Genomic DNA, 14,475 nt, shown 5'->3' on the forward strand with positions numbered 1-14,475 from the left:
CCAAGCCTCCTAATTAATTAACATAATTCGTGCAGGAACTGATCGCTAATGAGTAGGATGATTGCATAGGCTCAGTAAGACCCAAAAACCTGTGAGCGCTCATCATTGGTCCTTAAGGGGTTAATTAAGACCGATAATGAGATGTTACAGAATTTCGGCCCCCTGTGGCCCTTTTCCGCAGTCCACACTGTGATCTTGAGGTATGGGGTCTTAATTTGAATTATGAACCCTGCACAGGAGAATATGCAAAAAAAACAAATGACGAGTAACGTTATTGGAACTTTGTTTCAATATTGACTTTTTGGAGAAAAAAAACAGTGTTGGTTTTTTTTTTTATCAGGAAAATCTACAGAAATTGATACAAATTGAATACAGTGTCAGGGGTCAAAAGAGCCTCCTCCAGCCAGGAAGAGTGAGTACCCGGAGCCTCTGATAATCCATAAGTAATATGGTTATTAATGAATCTGTTTAATACTCTTAAAGGTGATATATAATGCGGTACAACTCTGCAAGCAAATGACTGCTTCATATAAAAAGAGATAGCCATAGAATGATTTTTATAAGCCCAAATGGAAAGTCGGCATTTGTATAATAGACAAATAATTATAATTATTTGTAATTATAATTTTTTTATTTATTTATTTATTTTAATGACTCTCTGGTATTAATTATTAAGTAATATTCAGAGATGACTTTAGGAAAACACAAGGATAGCAACCGTTTGGACCTAATTCTAGGTGAAAAATTGGCTGATTTCTCCTAAATACATTGAATAACAAGAGGCCGCATAATAGAAACAGCTGTAACTACCTAAAAAAAATGGAAATCAGATATTTATTTCTGTTTATCTTCACCTTTTGGAATTTTAGTAGAAACTTTTAAATATGGAAATTAAAAAACACAATTCTCATTTTTCCTTGATGAATGTAGCCTCACATTTACGCGGAGTTCTATAACGCTAAATTTAGATTTAATTGTAGCTGCGAATCGCAATTGGTGGATTAACAAGGTCACAGGATGTGAAAATAGCTTAATCGGGATAGAATATGTAAATTCTTCTTATTACTGATTTTCACACAATCTCTTTTTTTACAGGAATTTGTGAAAGAGGGGACTCTAATGAAGGTAGCCGGTAAAAACTGCCACCCCCGCCATTTGTTCCTGGTAAGATATGTTTGTGATCGCTTGCTGTGATAGATGTAAAAAATGAGAGTAGATCTCTTCTTGACCTTCAAGTAGACCCAGATCATTACAAATAGTCCCTGTTTCTCTGTCCGTTCTCCTAGTGTTCTGCGTGCCCCATGTTTTAATCTTAAATCGCATTGATAGGTAGTGTTCTTAAATAATGTTTAAAACTACTTGGTTCCTCATGGTTTCAATACGTGACATTTTCATAACACCACAGTGGTTGTAGGTCACATAAAAGGAAAACGAGGGTCCTCTCTGGCCATTGCAGATGGTGTCAGGTATGGTGCTTGGGTTCTTTAGTCAATCGGAACGTTTATTATAAAACTGGCCGACAGTTATGATGAAGTTGGAATTGTGGCCCCTGCCCCCCCCATCATGTTTTGCCTGTCACCAGGCCTTTTTATAGGATGCAGAAACCTCTGGTGTCTGTGGGTTTTCTGAGCATTCTTCTGTTATTGAGTATCCTGGCAGGAAGTTAGCGGAGCTCTAACTCGGAGCCTGCTTCCTGATCCCAGTACTTTGTTTACATGGATGTTGCCACAGAAGAGTTAGAAGTGTTGCAATACAAAACAACAACCCTTCCCTGACCCCTACCAACCCACCAAGATTTCCAGGCCTCTCCCAAAAGTCTTATCTCACACGTCCAAGAATTACTCTACAAAGCCGGCCGGGCCTGAGAATAGATGTTGGGACGTGGCTAAGGACAAATCCTCCAAAGCCGCTTTGAAATCTCAGCGGGCCTTTGAAAAATTTCAATAGCGATCTTATCACAGATGAAAGTTTACTAATCCCCACCTTACGAAGCGAGGATCAGATAAGTAATTTTTGTAGGTGGTAACACGCGAGCGTTATAGGAGAAAGTCGAGGCTTGTTTCAGTTAAACTGGACATACTCTGATCTGGTGTTTTGCTCAGTTTATAACTGTTGTCAAGGAAAAACTCTCGATGGCAGTATGGTGTGTTGAGAACACAACCGGACCTCCAGCTATAGTCTTTGTTCAGCCTTATTTAGTCAATTGTGTTATTGTTACTTGTGTGAAAAGCTTCTGTATTCACTACAGTGCTGTAGAATTGGGAGAAATAAGACATAGAATAAAAAGACAAAGGGAAATGGGTTGTTCTAAGAATGTTGGTGGTTAATATATAAATATAACTAATAAGCAGTAAAGGAAAGGTAAAAGACATGCTGGAGCACTTGGAAAATGTTTGGGTTAACCATAGTTATATAAGTAAGGAGGGAGGTTTTGCAACATGTATATGGAGGCTTGCGTCTTAAAACACAGTCCCCAATGTTCACATCATCTCCAATCTATCAGTGGTGGAATCCACGGAGAATGTTCTCCTTTTAGTGTACAAGAGGTGTGCGTCACAAGTGGAACAATCTCTCTTCCAATGCCGGCCATTGGTCTGGATTTGTAATGACTCACAGAGCAACAGATGATGAAATCACATCAAGAAGTCCTTTTCTTGCATGTGGACCATTGGAGGTCAGTAGAAGATCTGTGGCTTCGGAGGAGATCACAGAAGTGGCTGAGCCTCTTGGGTTGCGGGGCCCAGTAACAGCCATGACCCCTTATAGCTGTGCCATTGTCAGTTCTGGGCAACCTCTAGGCTTTTATACAGTGCTGTATACAGGAATATAGCGTAACACCAAAGAGAAGTGGACATTGTTCTGATAAACCTTGTGTACAGATCTGGTGGTCGCCATTATAGGCAGTCATGTCATATTTGTGTTTTATTCCTTACTCAAACACTACACTGAGCTGATGCTAATGACATACTGCTTATGCTGATGAAGTCCTGTGCCCATAGACCTTAATTAGTCAGAGGGTACATGATTGTCCTCTGTGCGATTAAGACCGAGCCATTCTATAATTTACCGCAAGGCAGTATGATAAGAACTATAGGGGGTTTGTCTAGTAGATTGTGCCAAGATAACAAACATAAACACAGTTTTTAAGTTATTCTACTATTAAAGACAAGTATTTTTAGCATTCCCATTGGTAGGAGTAATATATATATATATATATATATATATATATATATATATATATATATATTATGTTTTAATATTTTGCAGAACAGCTAAAAAAAACTGCACAAATGTTAAAAATTCCCAGACATTAAATGTTATAATTAATAATAGAAAAGAACATCAGGTGCTAAAAGTAAAAGGAAACCCCTGCAAATTATGTAAATTTTTGAAAAATGCTTTTATTATGTGATTTGAAAAGGGGGTAGATTAGCTATTCCTGGCATGCGGAATAATCATAAGTCTGCAGCCTCTGATAAGCCAGCTAAAATCTTCATCGCTTACATTGTGTTTGAAAAATGGTATCGTTTTCTATGGAACGATTTGTGTCTTTCGCAACGTGATAATAGATGAATGAACCGCTCGATGCTGCGTTTCCTCTCGAATGACTGCAGCAAAGCCTGCAACTGGCAATTAAACCACAATAGTCATTTTTAATGCTTAATCAAATCTTGGGGTGCTAATCAGCGTTGCCATGTCAACAGTGCGTGGCGTAGCCTCCTCTACGGAATACGAAGCTGGAAAAACAATATGTTGGCCATATCCCCCCCAAAAAATCAATTTTATTAGCGCGTTCCCCGCGCACGGACTTCATCTCATTAGCGCTTTTCCTGTACGTTTCATGGAGTCCCCATGGAACATCCATCAAGAGATAGGAGCTACCAGCCGTCCTCCAATTCAACAACTTTTTAATTTTTAAAAGGCAAATTCTTCTAGTGATTGGAAGAAGTTTAGTTCATGGATTTTCCTCCCCGGGAGCAATCAATGGATTGTTATTGGTACGGTATCGGCAAGATAATGTTACGCTTTGTGTTAAGTCCATGAATAAGTGATTTCATTCCAACGATCGTGTACCAGACTCAATGATTTATAGTATGGTTTCATTGTGCTAAAGGGTTAAATGAATGGATCTTTAGGTGTAGGTAGTGCCAGCCCTATACAACGCAAATTGTAATCAGACAACGAAATCTGGGGGGGGGGTTGGAGATAGAGGAGGAACGAATATAAATTTGAGGACAGAAAAGGATATACAAGAGACAATACGCAAAGAATATGTCTTTGGGGACGGAGGGAAGAATATAACGCCGGTGTGAAGGGGAGTGGGTGACAGCGTGATGCGTAGAAACAGAAGCGAGGATGTGTCAGAAAGCTGACTTTGCAAGCGCTTAATTGGGGCGAGCCTCCCGTTCCCTCCGCACGCTCCGACAGAATAAGCAATGCAGGGAGATACGTGAGAGGTCCTTGGGGTGTCTGTTATCCAGCCCCAGTGCGTTGAATATCACTTTGTGCACTGAAAGGGTTAACGCGTTCCGTGTCGAGTCATTAGACCAAGTCTAAGCCACAATTTAAGAATATCCCCAATTAAGGCCTGAAAGGGTTTTATAGGAGCCCGGGGAGAAGGAGGAAGGGAGTTATTTTTTTAGTATTTTACCTGCAATTCCACAAGTAGCCACTAGGGTTAAAAGACAGGATAGCGAGCATGTATTCTGTATACTGCGGGGCCGCTTAGTCGGATTCCCAGCACCACCACCCGATGATGGACCTTCATCTAACGTTATGACAAATGGATTTTGTAGGTACCCTGAAAGGACCAGCAGGGCAGATGGACCCCCAAACAGCGTCCCCCTATTGCCGCATATATTTATTCATGACTGAAAAGAACACCCTCTGCCTTTCTTGATCATTGCAGCCTCTATAATGCGATACATTTGTCTCTCGGCCCTAACTTTTCCCCAGCCGCAAATGGTAATATGATCAACACTCCGGAGCTGTCACCGCTCGGATCAGATTAATGTGAGCAAGGAGGGTAATTTATGATGCAATAAGTAAACCGAATAAAAACTCAATGACAAGTCATCTCTCACTTCATGTCGTGCGATTCCCATTGTGTTCCTCAAGAAAACAAGAGGACAGAGCAGAGTCTCTTCCTGGGGTGATTGACAAGTGTTTTTATATCACATGTTTTATTTTTTTCTCCATACATGGATTATTACGCATCGTTTATAACAGATATTTGGTACAGAAACAGGATCAGTGTCATGCCCAAGGTCACCGGACCGAATTCAGTTCTGCTTTCCTACCCTAGAATAAATTCCCCCGTTGTCATTAATCATTTCAGAGGCTGAAGCTAGTTATAGGTTGAAATTTGAATTATTCAGTTCCATATCGAGTCGCCGATGCCGTCGCCAATGTAATACGAATACGGGGAAAGGACAGCAGAGGGAGGTGGTAGAAAATTTAGGATAGCTTTTTATCCTACAGGATAGCTCGACCTGATAGAAGACGTAATTCCAATGGAAAATGTGTCTGAAATGTAAATGTATTCCTCCTAAGGGAACTACTAACCCAGATATCGCATAATCAGTTACCCTCATTCTATCACTGTGTGTGTAAACCGCGTTGGGACCTGGGAGTGTGGAGCTGAGTGTCATGGGAGTAAGAATTTTCCACCTTAAGCATATTGTTCATGATTAGGCAATTGTGCACCGATTCTACAGCGCTACGGAATTTGATGGCGCTATATAAAACAATAAATAAAATAATAATAAATTCCCAACCCGCTCAGCCAGCTAGATGGTTGACTGAGTACCATGAGAGTCATAGTCCGTAACCCTACTGCGATGTCCCTTCTTATAGTGCACATATTAGGAAGACAAACTAAGCTCTCGCTCCCAAGAGGTTCTGCAGCAGCTGGTGGAGATCGGTACCCACAGGAACTCTACCTCTTTAACTTGCACCTTGACCAGCTTTATAATCAGCGCTTGTGACGGGGCAAACAATGGATACACAAAAATGTCTCTCTATTCCATTCTTCCAGATGAACGACGTCCTACTGTATACCTACCCCCAGAAGGATGGCAAATACCGACTCAAAAACACCCTTTCTATCCCAGGAATGAGGGTAATTTTATCTTTGTATTTCTGTGAATTGGTCTATTTTATGGCGGTGGGGAAGGTTCACTAAGGGGTTGGAGAGTTGTTACTCTGTCTTCAGGCTCCTTGACCAGCTAATCGCGTCTTCATACATTCTACATGACCCTGGTTGGAGTTTTGCTCTTTGATAATAATGCAGTCCAGCAAAGTTGTAGTTAACAAGATGAAGCAAAGCGATGACTTCATGATCTTGCCAAGGTCCTTCGAACGTTATTTAACATGCGAGGTGCTCTACCAGAACTGAGTTATTATCTCCATTGTGGATTATTGAAGACCTGGGCGGTTCAGTGGCTTTTGTAACATCATAATTCAACTTCCTTTTCTCTTATTAATTGCCGCTTAACAGCGACACAAAGGTGATGTAATTAGATGGATCATTTTGTCTCTAGAAAACTTTGTATTGGTTTCTGCACAGATGACACGGAAGACTAATTTTAACATCGATCCAAAGCGCACATTTGATTTAACTTTTTTTTGCCATTCTTCACCCAACAAGGGCCGTCAGTTAAGACCCATTATTATAATTTTCAAAACCCGGTGTGATGTCACATAGCTGGAAATTATACACTATCACTGTGAAATATATGTAATCAACTATAGCTGGGAACATATACATTAGAAGCCCACTCATGATGATGGGGCTCAAGTGAAGTATGGAGCTTCTGGAGCATCTACACTTTATAATATTAAGATAAAAACACACACAAAGAGCTTTATAGGTAGAAAAATGATGATACATGGTCAGAGGACAAATAGTTCCATGGGCTTGAAGAAAGGGGAGCTGCTAGAAGATTATTTTTCCTTTCTATTCCACAAATGACCCCAGGAGGCATCTAAGGTGGCCACCATGATTTCACTATGATGGGAAATCACATTATGTGTTGGATAGGGCTAGAAGATACACATCAATAATTATTCGATGGGCAAGTTCATGTCACAGCAGTTTACTTGCCAACATGTTAAATGGATTTTTTTGTTTCCAGGTGAGCCGGCCTATCGTGGAGAACACGCAGAACGTGTTAAAGATCGAATGCATGGAATGCTGTCTGATGCTGTCAGCAAGGTAACACTTTGTTTGCGATCAGATAATGTTATCCAGGGCTCCTCGGAAAGTGGAAATCGCGCATGGAATCTTACGTTACAAAGATTAATGAGATGTTAACGATCTTAGGGTTTAAGTCGCATCACACATTGGATGCTAATTATTCAGCTTCTCTAAAAATAACAAGTGATGCTCATTAACATGACAAGATGTCCCAGGTACCCGTCGTCTGTGACAATCGCACTTTACTCCTAAGGTTATAACAAGAATTGGAAAGGCTATTGAGTTTTGTTTATGGGTCTCCGACCAGAAGCTGGAGAAAATACCTAAAAAATTAAGAATGTATAATATTTTAATTTAACATTTTTAATAGCACTCAGAATTGTTCATCAATCATAAGTAGCTCAGAGTAAGTGAAATATTGGAAGCCCCTGGGCTAGTTCCAAACTTCAAGAGTCTCAAAATGTAACATAGCTGGAAACTCTCTGGGTTTGGTCGGAACGGATTATCGGGCCTCCAGGGCAGCATTTGCTCTCCGAGTGGGATGAGTGGAGTCTGGCACTGCCTACTTCCCACCCAGGTTTTGCCCACTCCACTCGCTTTCATGGCTGGCCATACCACCCCAACTCATGGAGACCTTTCAGAGGACCAGCCTTGGAAATGACCCAGGTATGGTCATCAACATGACAACAGAAATAAACTATTCTGCCTTCCAAGCATATTTATCTTTTGTTGCCGTTGACGGCGCGTGACAGTCATGGGTCCCACATCAATCTTTGCGTTATTTAAGCATCTTATTTATGGTAAGGTGGAACCAATTTGCACATAACTCACCTTAGAGGCCAGCAGACATGTGTTAGAGACACGCTTTGGCAGCATAATATGTGTGATTATCGCCTGGAGGTGTTTAATGATGCAAACGGAATCACGGAGAACATGTCTCACATCAAATATGTGTGCCCGGTGCTGCAAACGCATCGTGCTTGGCTAATGAAACTTATGAAATAGCTCTGATGATAGCCGTTAACCAAACCATATGTTTATTATGGCTGTGATACCACTGACAAAATCCATTACAGCACTCAGCATATTGTCACATTATTAGAAATGTTACTCTCGAGATTTAAAGCACTAATAAAAAAAATACTTCCTCCGTGGGAAGCAAACAGCTTGAAAGATACGCTTAAAAAATTATTAGTATAATTACCCAAAAATATGGTATTTTTAAAAAGACTTTTCTAATAAACAGCCTTGTCTACCATTTTTACCCCCCAAAAAAAAAGTTTCAAAAAGGGTAGAATTAGATTGATGGTTGTAAGACGTCTCTTTGCTGAAATTGTATTCATTCAGACATTAAGGAATCTTTCATTTATGAATTAACAGCGGTAATGAATGTAACTCCACCATTCATTCGGGTGCGCGTGACATGTAGAAAAGATTTGTTTTAGCTTTAATCTTAACCAAAAATAGATTTATTATACAGAAAGGGTGGCCATGGGGTAATCATAAGCATAACAAATAATTTGTTTAAAGATTAAAGAAAATTAATATAAATTATATATTTAAAAAAATATATATATACCCTTAATTTATCTGTATCCTTAATCATTACACTGATCCCAAACCTTTTCGTAAGAGTAGGAGATGCAGGTAGCCAAGAAGTGGTTAAGCTCTTAATAAATCAGACAAATTAATCAACTTGACAGTTATAGTAACCCAACATAACTCAACGAGAGACTCAAAATATTATTATATTATTATTATATTATTATTATTATTATTATTATTATTATTATTATATTGATATTAGTTATATTATTGATTAAATGGGTTGCTGCTTAAGTTTGGTTTGTTAAAGGCTTAGGTCAGACTTTATAGAATAGGCAAGTAATTCCAAAAAATGTGTCCTTTTGTTTATTATAATTTTAGACTTATTTCTGCCAGCGAGTTTGATGAGCGGTCATAATATTGGTATTTTGTTCAAATCTTTTTCTGCAGGCTCCTCTACCTCAAGCGTATTGATCATATTTTTCATTATTTTTGGAAGGGTGCTTTGCAGGGTCTACATTTTCTTTCGCCGGAATTGATGAGCGTAACGTCTCCTCTTTGTTATTTGTTGTCCTCCTAACACGATTCAGATCACCGGAGAGGATTTTTTTGTTCGCTTCCGATGCTCTTAAGACTCAAAACAGCCTAATACATAATAAATATTTGATTAAATATAATGCTTCAGCCCCAGGACATAATAAAGAGTAATTGGCGGAATGACTGGAGGTGATCCGCTCTGCGTGTTACACCGCGCTGACTTTAGATTTAAAGCTAACGTCGCATCCTCTCGTTGCGTCTGCTGTTTGTTTTGACAGAATGTATCCCATATGTCTCGGCAACAACCCCCTTTTTCTTAATTTTATTTCCAGCTCGTGCTCAGAGAGAGATGAATGGTATAGCTGTATCAGCAGAACTGTTCAGGAATATTACAAAGCGCCCACTGTGTCCGTCTATCACAGCATTGAGGTAGGTACACGTTTAGAATTCACAAGCCGCCGTGTTCTCCGGAACCACACACAGAATCCTCATTGTGTGACGTAGAGTCTCCGGGTCACGGACTCTTCAAAAATGAATTCCATCTCGCTACATTATCGACGCAGCATGAAGAGTCAACTCCAATGGGTTTCACCTGCAAGAAGGGATGAGTTGATGCCTCATAAGAAGAGCTTTCATTTTATCACAATTATTTTGTGAATAATATACGGATTTAGAGTCTGCATTTCTCGGTGGTTGAATCCATCCTTGAATACAGCGCACTCAGATAAGGATTATCTTCTGACACGTTAGGGTTTTTCAAGGGACCATTAGTTAACCACGTGTGGTGAGTCACTGGAGAAGACAGATTATTTGAATGGACTTTGGAAACCCATCAATTTCCAAGAAATTTCCCCCTTACACTTCCTAAAAATCTCCAATCCGAGGGAGGAGATCACAGGTCACACAAAGCTCTGGGGCTCAGCCTCCACCGGATCTCCCATCGACAATGTCCTTGTCAGAGCAGTCTCCTTCCCTTTTGGATGCTTTGTGCTATTGTTGTCCACCACCCTTCTTCTTTAGAACCCCCCCCAACGCCATTCTCTGACATGATCTTTTTCTTCATGGATGTCTTCTTCTCACTCAAAACCTACCCCTGGATTGCCACCTCTGACCACATTTTGGGATCTTTAAGCCATTATTTCTTTGAATCCCAAAACGTGAAATTATTGACTCACCTCCATGGTCCAGCTAGGACGCCCAAAAGGCGTCGAGGCCGGGTGTGTGGTAAATCAGGCAAGTGTTGGGGCTGAGAGCAAGGTTCTCCAGAAGGTCAGACAGAATAAGAAAGCACCGTCTACAGGTTACTCTACAACTATGCAGAGAGGAGAGGGCAGGTCAATTTATATAGGGAACACCCTAATTATCAGAGCCAGGTCAAATAGTGAGGTGTCCCAGTGCATGCGCAGGTATGGAGGGAACATCTTCTGTAGGGGACATCATTGTGTAGAGGGGCGCATGGTGCCGACAGTGCACCCCCTTCCTTACTGAGTTGCTGACATGTATATATTTTTGATTGCACAGAAATGTTCAGTCCCGTAATTGTAGGCTTCCACTTTATCTTATTTTTTTTCCAACTGTCAGCATCTAGAGCAAGAAGATAGATACTAACGGCACAAAACTGTCCTGGAAGTGTGAGAATGGGAGCCTGCAGCTAGAAGACTTGGCAGATACCCAGCTGAGCAACTGCATAGATGCGCCTAAAAAATAAAGAATGTGCCATTGTCAGAGAAGTTTTCGTTGTGTGCTCCGTTTGCGGTGGAGAAGTCTCCTGCTGCCTTGTTTAAGCTCTTTTTAACTGGGTCTGGGTTAGGAATATGTCTCCTATGCAATGGCACATGAGTCTCTTGTAAACATGGACTCCCAACCCGCGTACCTTACGGGAGTCCCCAACTAACCTTATAGTTCCTAACATATGCGCACAATTGTTAGAGGGACGCCAGCGTTACAACCTGAGATAAAAGGATTAGAGTAATAACGGTTTTATTTTTTTTTAATGCACGGTACTCAGTTTTTTAACCCCTTAAGGACAATGAGTTGTCCTTAAACCCATTAAAAACAATGCATTGTGAGTCCGTACATGTACAGGCTTTGTCATGAAGGGGTTAAGAAAGCGAATAGTGGCGTGCTAGTAGTTCTAAAGAATAAGTAATACTTTTTTTTGTTAGATGATGTATCTCAGTAATATATATAATGATAGTTATATATAGTATATATGCAGATACGCTTACAATCAGTGACCACGATCATCGTTTGCCCCGCAAAACTCAATAAGACTTTTTGCTACATAAGAAAACGGTCAGACTGGGTGAAACAAGAGGCTCTTATGTTCCAACCCTTCCCATAAAAATAATTTGCCTTGAAAGTGGTACAATTCAGCAAAGAACAAAGGTAAATCCTAGGCTTGGGGGGGGTTCTGTTCTCCTCTTACCATTGACAGACACAGGGGCTTTTACGCGGGAGGAGGACAAAGAAATTATATTAAACAACATGCATGTTATTATGGCGTGAGACATTTGTGCACATTCCCTGTGGTCAATATCCATTAAAGTGCCGAAATTATCAGGCAATAACACACTGCGGGCCCTTTCTTTATTCCCCGCTGTTCGTACATTATATTACTCACGTGTAAGCTGCGCCCAAAACAGGGTAGTAAATGGATAACAATGTAATTGTTAGTCTGTTAGGTTCTTTTTTTTTCTTTCTTTCTTTCAGATTAAAATCATGTTATAAAATTGAATGCATTGAAATTTGAACACACTTTTCTTTTTAATGACCTCATTCTTTTCTGGGAATTTTCCCCCTGTTAGTGGTTTGCGTCTGACAGTGAATGATGGCGTTAGCTGCATTACCAGTCAAAAAAAAAAAAAAGAAATAAAATAAAATAAAATACAACACAGAATTTATAAAACAGATTTGATGACATAATGTAAGTTTAATCCATCCTCTCCCGGCAATGCACAGAACAGTTCTTCAGCGGAAAACAAATGAGAATTTCTTTGCTGGCTTTGAGATATATGTAAATATATTCAAGCTAATCCCCTAAAAAAAAATGTTATAAGGAATTTGTATATGTTAAATCATAGGCTGTCTTTGCAATATATTGCTTATGCATTGGTATTTATACATTTCGGTAGTTAACACTTTACATTTTTTACAAATCTGGAATATTTTTAAGAAGTGATGTTTGCATATTTTTATTTAATATGTTTATATCTGCAGGTAAAACACATAAAACATCAGCTGCAATAGGAAAATACGTTTTGTGCAATAGCGCCATCGTGTGGCAATGACTAGAATTTCACCAAAGTTCAATGCGCTACTATACTGGTCCTCAGGCTTAAAGGGGTTAAAAAACTATGCCACATCTTACATGCTTTAAATCTACAAACCAAGAGGATGAATGGCCATGTGAATTAGGTTCAGAGTCCATATTTTTGGTTATACGGACCGAAGTCATTGCGGGCGTCCCAGCCTCGGTTGGTGTTGTGATAATCTATCATGTACTGGCAGAATAATATTATTAAATTATGATTTTTGTCTCTCTCAGCTCAGGGAAAGGCTAGGCATGTGCCTCGGTGAGAGACCCCCCAGCGTGGTGCACATGTCTCACGTCACGATGTGTATGAACTGCGGCAGCGACTTCACTTTAACGCTGAGACGTCACCACTGCCATGCGTGCGGCAAGGTAAAAGACAGAGCCCGTAACATTAATCTGGATGTGTAAAGGACGTCTCATAGAGAATCAGACAATATATTACTCTTTCCGCTATTTAATACATAGAATTGCCGATTATTTAAAGTGAAAACCTCACTAGAAAACCAATTTTGGATTTTACCGTAACGTAAGCTTTAAACATCAAATGTACTGGACGTATTCCAGTGGTTTTAGTTGCGGCTGTAGTGTCTTTATTCTTATTATTGATCGATTTATATAGCGCCATCATATGCCATAGCTCTGTTTTTTACCCTCCTATTGAGGGCTACACGCAAGTATCAAAGAATATTAATCTTTATGACAGGTGGACGGCTGTTGGTTTACGAGAGAATGGAAATGATACCAACAGAACATATTATTTTATTTCTACATAACTTGTAATAAACACTAGAAAGAAAATAAGAAAACCAGCCCTATGGGTGGGGTTCACAGCCAATAAATGTATTAAACCTTATTTTTATTTAAAAAATGAATATATGAGTATCACTGGAAACGTGACAGTCCTTGATGGTTGTGCTGGAAAGGTGCTCTTCACCAGATTCGAATAACAAAACCAACTCTTCTGACTCCGTGAAACCCTCTCTCTTGACAGACCGTTTGCCGGAGTTGTTCCAGAAACAAATATCCATTAAAGTACCTCCGAGACAGACCGTCCAAAGTCTGCAATGGCTGCTATGCAGAGCTGAGAAAACGAGGTAACGTGTCTACCCACCACGAGGGCTTCCCGTCCCCGATATTTGGGGACCATCGCATGTCCATTATTTATCCCCAGCATGTTTCTTTATGGCAGAGCTTACCCAATATTCTCACCAACAGCCCATTAGTCGCCAAAACTTGCAAATATTTCAACTTTTTGAGGTCACCAAGTGACCTGAGCTGGCGCTTACAATGCATAAAATCTTTGAGGTCACTTTCAAGGTTACTTTCAAGGTCTTTAAGTCCAGAGGACGAGATAGTACTTTGAGGAGAACAAATAACAAAACAATTATATTATGTATAATATATTATATATAAAAGTGGGTATGGTTCGATCTTATACACTCACTTCATTAAAAAGTATTTTACGGTCATAGAAATTAAACTTTTACCTTTAGAGTACGATAAATACATTGTGAAGCAAACCAGAAAACATTGTTTTTAAACTGAATTTCCAACCCTGGATTTCTTTATCTACTTTCTATAAAGAAGAGGACTCTCGGTGCTCTGTGCAGCCCCAGTGGTTAATAAATCATATCGGAACCGTTCAAACTAGGAAGAAATCTGCACATTGATTGATTTTTTGTGCTGATGAAGCTTAGGAATTCTATTTCTGATGTTTCATTCTTTCCTAGAACTGGCAGCCGCGAACACTAATTCCTCCCCGCCTCCGCAACGGTCTACGGCAAGCACGCTATCATCCATGTTTCACATTTCCCCGTCTACCTTCAGGAAACATAAGAAAATCCCGTCAGCTCTGATGGAGGTAGGGCCAACGCTGTCT

At 39.9% G+C, this 14,475-nt stretch overlaps 1 protein-coding gene across 3 annotated transcripts in view; it reads left to right on the forward strand.

The window, feature by feature from the left end:
* Window positions 1-14,475, forward strand: part of FGD5 (FYVE, RhoGEF and PH domain containing 5) — a 60,383-nt gene that overhangs the window by 41,279 nt on the left and 4,629 nt on the right. For all 3 annotated transcript variants that reach the window (XM_053469896.1, XM_053469894.1, XM_053469895.1), the window contains exons 11-18: window positions 341-412; window positions 1,096-1,164; window positions 6,038-6,121; window positions 7,137-7,216; window positions 9,613-9,709; window positions 12,828-12,965; window positions 13,588-13,690; window positions 14,327-14,457. In XM_053469896.1, coding sequence (XP_053325871.1) covers window positions 341-412; window positions 1,096-1,164; window positions 6,038-6,121; window positions 7,137-7,216; window positions 9,613-9,709; window positions 12,828-12,965; window positions 13,588-13,690; window positions 14,327-14,457 — 774 coding nt within the window. The remainder of the gene's footprint in view (window positions 1-340; window positions 413-1,095; window positions 1,165-6,037; window positions 6,122-7,136; window positions 7,217-9,612; window positions 9,710-12,827; window positions 12,966-13,587; window positions 13,691-14,326; window positions 14,458-14,475) is intronic.

This window comes from Spea bombifrons, chromosome 6 (assembly GCF_027358695.1).
Source record: "Spea bombifrons isolate aSpeBom1 chromosome 6, aSpeBom1.2.pri, whole genome shotgun sequence".
In the NCBI taxonomy this organism is placed as follows: Eukaryota; Metazoa; Chordata; class Amphibia; order Anura; family Pelobatidae; genus Spea; species Spea bombifrons.